The 6,827-nt window shown below is 48.4% G+C and overlaps 1 protein-coding gene across 2 annotated transcripts; it reads left to right on the top strand.

Annotated features, from left to right (window-relative positions):
- Positions 1-1,682: 1,682 nt before the first annotated feature.
- On the top strand, positions 1,683-6,605 carry RPL11 (ribosomal protein L11). 2 transcript variants are annotated; one of them, XM_079776217.1, is made up of 6 exons: positions 1,683-1,728; positions 2,502-2,649; positions 3,456-3,562; positions 4,827-4,958; positions 5,978-6,088; positions 6,527-6,605. In XM_079776217.1, the coding sequence occupies exons 1-6, from the start codon at positions 1,723-1,725 to the stop codon at positions 6,554-6,556; spliced, it is 534 nt and encodes a 177-aa protein (XP_079632343.1). In that variant the 5' UTR covers positions 1,683-1,722; the 3' UTR covers positions 6,557-6,605. The 2 variants fall into 2 exon arrangements, with proteins under 2 accessions (XP_079632343.1, XP_079632342.1); XM_079776216.1 differs by having other exon boundaries at positions 1,688-1,728; positions 2,499-2,649.
- Positions 6,606-6,827: the final 222 nt, after the last annotated feature.

Raw genomic sequence — 6,827 nt, 5'->3', positions numbered from 1 at the left:
TTCCCTAAATCTTAAATGGACCACATTTGCTTTATCCTTTTCTCTCTAAGTACAATATGTTTTTCGGAACCATTTGAGAGTAAGCCACAGTTATGATGCTCCTTTACCCCAGATCGAATGTGTGATTTTTAAACCCAAGGACATTCTCCTATGGAACCAAGGTTAAGGAATCAGAAGGAGGGCTTTACTGGTAAATTAACATGGGTACATTGTGAAGTCTACAGACGTCATTCAGATTTTGTCAGTTAACCCCAAAACATGCTTCACAGCAAAAGAAAACCCAGGGTCATGTGTTTGCGTTCAGTTGCCTCTTTATTCCAAGGTTTGAAGCAGCCCCTCCTTCGGCTCTGCCCTCTCCTGGAGGTCTGGCTGAGGCCCCGGCCCTGGGTGAGCCAGTGGCTGCTTGAAGGAGGAGGCTTGAAGGGAGGCCTTTTCCCTCCTCCATCAGACCAGCTTCCCAGAGTGCCCTTTTGTCTTGTCCCAACGGATGGAACAGAGAGAGCCTCGGGGGGCCTCTATCTCCCCTCTAGCGACGAGAGAAGGGAATTATGGCAGCATAAGGAATCGGCTTGGCTGCTTTCCCACCAAAGTCCTCCAAGTTCTTCTTTCCCCGTTGGTTCCTGTTAAAGGAACTGGCTGACTCAAGGTCAGCTCCTGCCTGGGATATGGATCCTGGCAACCTCTTGGGTCCTGCTGCTAAGGATTTAGTATAAGTCAGGGAGCCCTCTTACAGTCAGGTTTGGAGACCTCATCTGTCAGAGACTGATCTATAAGCAGTCTTGGTGTCTACAGGTGACGCTCTCTTAATTGTATACCATGTCTAACACTTTTTGGGGGGTTGCTTGGATACAATAGGTTATAGTAATAACAAAACTAACCACTTATTGTGGACTTACTATACGCTCTACACAGTTACCTTATTTAATGTTCACAATATCATGTACCCATTTTATTTATTTATTTATTTATTTTTAAATGTATTCATTATCTTCTTTTTAAAAATATATATATTTTATTGATTTTTTTACAGAGAGAAAAAGAGAGGGACAGAGAGCCAGAAACATCGATAAGAGAGAAACATCGATCAGCCGCCTCCTGTACACCCCCCACTGGGGATGTGCCTGCAACCAAGGTACATGCCCTTGACCGGAATCAAACCTGGGACCCTTGAGTCCGCAGGCCGACGCTCCATCCACTGAGCCAAACCGGTTTCGGCTCATATACCCATTTTAAAGATAAGGAAAACTGAGGTTGAAGGAGGTCTAATTAGTAACCTTTCCAAGGGCATATAGCTTAGCTAGCCAAGACAGAACCACATCTGCCTGTCTTCACAGCTCAGGACTCAAGCCACTCTGTTCTAACTGTATACATGTCATTTGTTGCAGAATAAATTATTTGCTTCATAATTTGTGTAATTGATTTAATGTAGTTCTGGCTGTCTCATCACGGAAGACCCCCCAGGTCCTGAGACTGGGCCGGGGGAGGAGGAGGGCCGGGAAGCTCAAGTAAAACCCAGTCTGGAAGCTTTCAAAACCGGAAACTCGGGTCCTGGTGGTCCGCCAGCGTTGCCTGCAGTTGCTAGCAGTGCCCACGAGGGGGAAGCCGACGCCACGCCGCGCCTCTCTCTCTCCCTCTTCTCTCTGGTTAGCGTGGGAAAGAGCCCGCCTCCTGTCCCATAAGGCCCTGCTCCGGAAACTTCACTCTCTCTTCCTGTCTCTCATCATGGCGGTGAGTAACCGAGGCCCGGGTTAGCTTCCCTTCATCCGCCTCCATCCACGGCCGGCCGAGCCCCCGAGGGCTGCCTCGCCCGCAGCCCGAGGAGGACGGAGCCGTCGCTGCTGGCCGTCCCGAAACTTCGGAGCCCTGCGGGCCGAGAGCGTGGAGCCGGCCCCCGGCGCCTCCCTCACGTCCTCCTCAGAGCGAGCTGGGGCGGCCGCCCGGAGGCCCCGGAGCACGGGCCCTGGGCTGCAGCGAGAGCGAGCGGCTCGAACGAAGGGGTCCGCACCCGTTTCCGATCCCGAGGACCTGGGGCTTGGCCGGTGCTGGGGAGCCCCGGCCGGGACCTCCGCACGGGGAGGGCCGGCCTTTTGCCGCAGTCTCCGCGCTGCTTCCGAGTGGGATGAGGGACGCGGCTCTAGCACGTGCTCCCCGTTTCCTTAACAGTTAAATTCCGTATTTCCTTCCCCCTTATCGGCCTTATAATGGGGCGCTCCCCGTCACCCTACACGTTGAGCCCCTGGGGGTTCATCCTCAGTGTCCGTAACCTTGATCCTCGGGACCTGCCCGACGTTTCTCTTCCCCTCTTCCGCGCGGGGAGGAAGGCACAGGATGCCGAGCTGTCTTCCTCGCTGCCTCCCGGACGAGCGCAGCGACAGTTGCCCAGCTCCTAGGGCTTCCGGTAGGAGGTGGGCTGAGCAGGGAGAAACGCGCCATGTGTAGGGGGAGCGCTCGCAGCTGTGTTGGCTGCGGGCGGTGACCGCTGCGCTCCCTGTTCCCAGCAGGATCAAGGGGAAAAGGAGAACCCCATGCGGGAACTGCGCATCCGCAAGCTCTGCCTCAACATCTGTGTGGGGGAGAGCGGGGACAGACTGACGCGGGCAGCCAAGGTGCTGGAGCAGCTCACGGGCCAGACCCCGGTCTTCTCCAAAGGTGAGTGGCGGCACGGAGGGGGCTGCAGGCCGGCCAGCCTGGGCGTTCAACTCCCCTTCTGCCAAGCCTGTTGAGCGCCCATTTTGAAAGTGACAGGTGACATCCCTTAAAAGCATTAGCTTTTTGGCCTACTCCCCCCCCAAGAAGTATCTTCCTTTTAGGGTTGGTTGTGGCGTTTGGACTACAAGGTTTTAATGTGAGCAGAGATTAGGACTAGTCCAAGCAAAGAATTTCCAAGAAAGGGACGGGGCCGAGGGGAAACGCTGGGGAAGCAGTAAATGGTATTAGGCCTGACTATATAGGCGACATTGAGAACAAGGTAAAGTTGTGTTGCTTTAAGATAGTGGAATATGGCAAGTCCTTGGGTTCAAATCCCGCCTCTTATTGCCAACTGGGATCTTAGACAAGTTAGTCTCAGAACCTCATCTGTAAAATGGGGATGACAGTCCAATAAGGTTTTGGCAAACATTAGCTATTATTGTCCTAATGTTTTGTTTTTTCTGGAACACAATGGTCACCTTCCTTTATAGGGGTTTATTCTGGTTGTGAACTTGCCTTCCCGAGACCTTGACATTACCACTGAGCTCTTAATTGCTTACGTGTGGCTGAGTGACCTGGAGTTGGAAAAGTCTTTCTGTGTTTCAGATGAAACCAATGAAAAGATGGAGGTGACACTGGTTAGAAGGCCACCACTTAGAGTGTGGCTAGATCCGTAGTATCTCTTTGGAGTTAGGGAGATGATGTTCTGGGGAATAGGCAGTGGGAGTGTGACAACTCCTGACTCCCTGTTACTCCCCGGCCTGCAGCCAGATACACCGTCCGATCCTTTGGCATCAGGAGAAATGAAAAGATTGCTGTCCACTGCACAGTCCGGGGGGCCAAGGCAGAAGAAATCTTGGAGAAAGGTCTAAAGGTGAGGCCCATCCCGACACGGGGTGATGCTAACGAGCACCAGTTTAACACGTGTACCTTTTTTTAAAGTATAATTAGCATAACTTGGTATTAATTTCATGTGTACAGTATGCTATTTATTGAAATTATCACAGTAAATCTGACTAGTTACCACCCGTCACTGTACAACATTAAAAATAATTTTTTCTTGTGATGAGAACTTTTAAGATTTACTGTTAGCAACTTTCAAATGTGCAACACGGTATTACTAACCATGCTGTATGGTACATCCCCATGGCTTATGTTATAACTGGAAGTTTGTCCCTCTTGACCCTCTTCACACAGCTCGCTTGCTCTCTCTCACACACAGACATACAGCAACCACCAACTTTTTTTTTTGGCATCTAGGAGTTTTGTTTTTTAGATTCCATCTGTAAGTGAAATGATGGTGTTTCTTTCTCTGTCTGATTTATTTCATTTAGCCTAATACCCTCAAGGTCCTTGGCATTATTGCAGATGGCAAGATTTCTTTTTTTTATGGCAGAGTAGTATTCCATTGTGTGTGTGTATATATACCACATATCCATTCATCCCCTATTGAACACTTAGGTTGTTTTCATATCTTGGCTATTGTAGATAATGCTATAGTGAACATAGGGTTGCGTGTGTCTTAATTTTTTGGAAAACCTCCATACTGATTTTCATAGTGGCTGCACCAATTTACATTCCCACCAACATAGCACAAGAGTTCCCTTTTCTCCACATCCTGACAACACATATCTTTTTTATAATAGCCATTCTGCCTGGTGTGAGATGTTATTCCATTGTGGTTTTGATTTGCTTTTCCCTAAAGAGAGGAAGGGAGAGAGAGAGAGAAAACTAAAACAACCCATCAATTTGTTGCTCGACCTATTCACTCACTCATTGATTCTTGTATGTGTCCTGACTGGGGATCGAACCCGCAACCTTTGTGTAAGGGGTCAACACTAGAACCAACTGAGCTGCCCAGCCAGGGTCATCTGTATGTCTGAACTTCTAAAGGATTCTTCCTACAGTTGGCAGAGTTAAACTAGATTCTGATGTTTCCCTGTTTTTTTCCCTGCCCTTGGGAAGTTGGGAAAGTTCTGTGAAATCCATAGTTGGGATGTGATTTGGTGTAGTGGAGAAACTCGATTTTGTTTCTGATCAAATTGTATTTCTGGAGTGCTGAGTGGTACAAACCAAGTTCCTTATTTGGGGGGAATTTGAGTTGACAAGGAGTGTGATTGCTACATTTATCTCCTCAGGTGCGAGAGTACGAATTACGAAAAAATAACTTCTCAGATACTGGAAACTTTGGTTTTGGGATCCAGGAACACATCGATCTGGGGATCAAATATGACCCAAGCATTGGCATCTACGGCCTGGACTTCTATGTGGTATGAATATTTGGTCTTTTCCACTTCTTACCTGGGAGGAGCGTGCAGTCAGCTACTCCTTCATTTCATGTGTGCTATTTTGATGTTCAGGTGTTGGATTGAAACTTTGAGTGTTGTCTGCCTTTGTCTTCTTTCCCTTTGGAAGACGTGCCTCATTTGTGCCGTGTTTAGGGATGCAGCACTGAACTAGACAGACAAGGTCATTGCTATTGTGAAGCTTAAAGTCTAGGATCTAGCAGCCACCAATATGGCTGTAAGATGGAGCAAGAAACAATGCCATCCAGCCACTGGATTGAAAATGTGAGAGCGACGCCTCATTTGGCATCCGGGTGGCTGCACTGAGGCTGCTCTTTGCAGCTCCTCCCCCAGCCCCTGCGGGAGGATGGCTTCCATCCAGAGCGCAGGTTTGTGATGTGGCTGGTGTGTCAGATGGGGATTCCAATGTAGGAATGACCATTGGTGTTACTGTTATGCTTTGGTCCAACCATCAAACTAAATAGCAAAAACCAGAAGTCCTGACTAGTGTGGAACCTCAATGATGGCACCACCCTTGTCGGATTTGGATATCCAAACGGTAATGAGAATCGGGTGCTCGTTGGGAGTCAGGGAACAGCAAACCTAATTTAAGGACTTTTTGTGCTGAAGTGGAAGGAGAGAAATAAAACTATTTCTTTGTAACTTCTCAGAATTTTAAATTCTCTACAATACATATGTAGTAAGATTGTTCTTAATATTACTTTTAAAAATTAAAAGTGCTTTGGAAATTGGGAAGCAGTGGTGGAGAATCCTTAGCTGCCACTGGGAGTGAGGTAGGGAAGAGGGCAGGTGCAGCCAAGTCCCACCCTCCAAACCAAACCTGTGGTGGTGTGTTGTCCAGGGTGCTGGTACCAGTTCCATCAGTCCCAGAATTACTGGGCCACCAGATGACTTTTGAAGATCGATCTCTCCAATGTGTGAGTCTTGTCTGTCTGCTGTTGACTCTGAGCTGGCTAGGTGACTGTTGGTTATTCCTGGGACAGGTGCTGGGTAGGCCAGGTTTCAGCATCGCAGACAAGAAACGCAGGACAGGCTGCATTGGGGCCAAACACAGAATCAGCAAAGAGGAGGCCATGCGCTGGTTCCAGCAGAAGGTAAAGCTGATTCATCTCAGGTGAAATGGTGGAATGTGGTGAATGGAGTTGGGATTTGGGGATGCAAAATCTACCACCAATTGGTTGGTGGCTTCTTTGAAGATAGAATATTTGAGCAGCTTGGCAAGTGGGGGCTTCCAGGGTTAATGGTTTAAAGAACACCCAGAACCAGGCCTTTCTCCGCCCCCATCAATGCTAATAGCTCGGAGGGTGGGAAAACGGCTCTCCTAAGAGCCCCCTTTTTCTTGGGATACAGTGCAGTTGAGCTCAGTGCAGCAGTTGTTAAAACTGGCCAGTTTCCTGTTTAGTTCAGAATGGGTATGGGATTCAGAGCCAAATTCATGTATCAGATTTGACTTCTCAAATGAAACATTAGCCATTGCTGCGATCTTTGCTGTTGCCTCCTGTTCTGAAAAAAAAAAATCTCTTCTCTTTCAGTATGATGGCATCATCCTTCCTGGCAAATAAATTCCCGTTTCTATACAAAAGGCCAATAAAATGTTTTCAGTGAAATGTACGTTACTGTGTGTGTTCTGTGAAAGGAGCCTGGCCATATTCAAGTCCTTGGACCTCAAGCCATTAAAGCTTCGATGGGAATAGCTGGTAACAACCCTGTCTTCCTGAGTGGATGCCAGTGTTTCCTGGCAGGTCTAAGCCTGAGCTTACAGCATTGCCTGTGCTCGCCACACCCTTGTTGATAGGCTGTGGTGCCGCAGTCACAGGAGACTGATTTTAGAGG

Source organism: Cnephaeus nilssonii, assembly GCF_951640355.1.
Source record: "Cnephaeus nilssonii genome assembly, chromosome: 7".
Taxonomy (NCBI): Eukaryota; Metazoa; Chordata; class Mammalia; order Chiroptera; family Vespertilionidae; genus Cnephaeus; species Cnephaeus nilssonii.
This window is presented reverse-complemented; position numbering and strand designations above follow the sequence as displayed.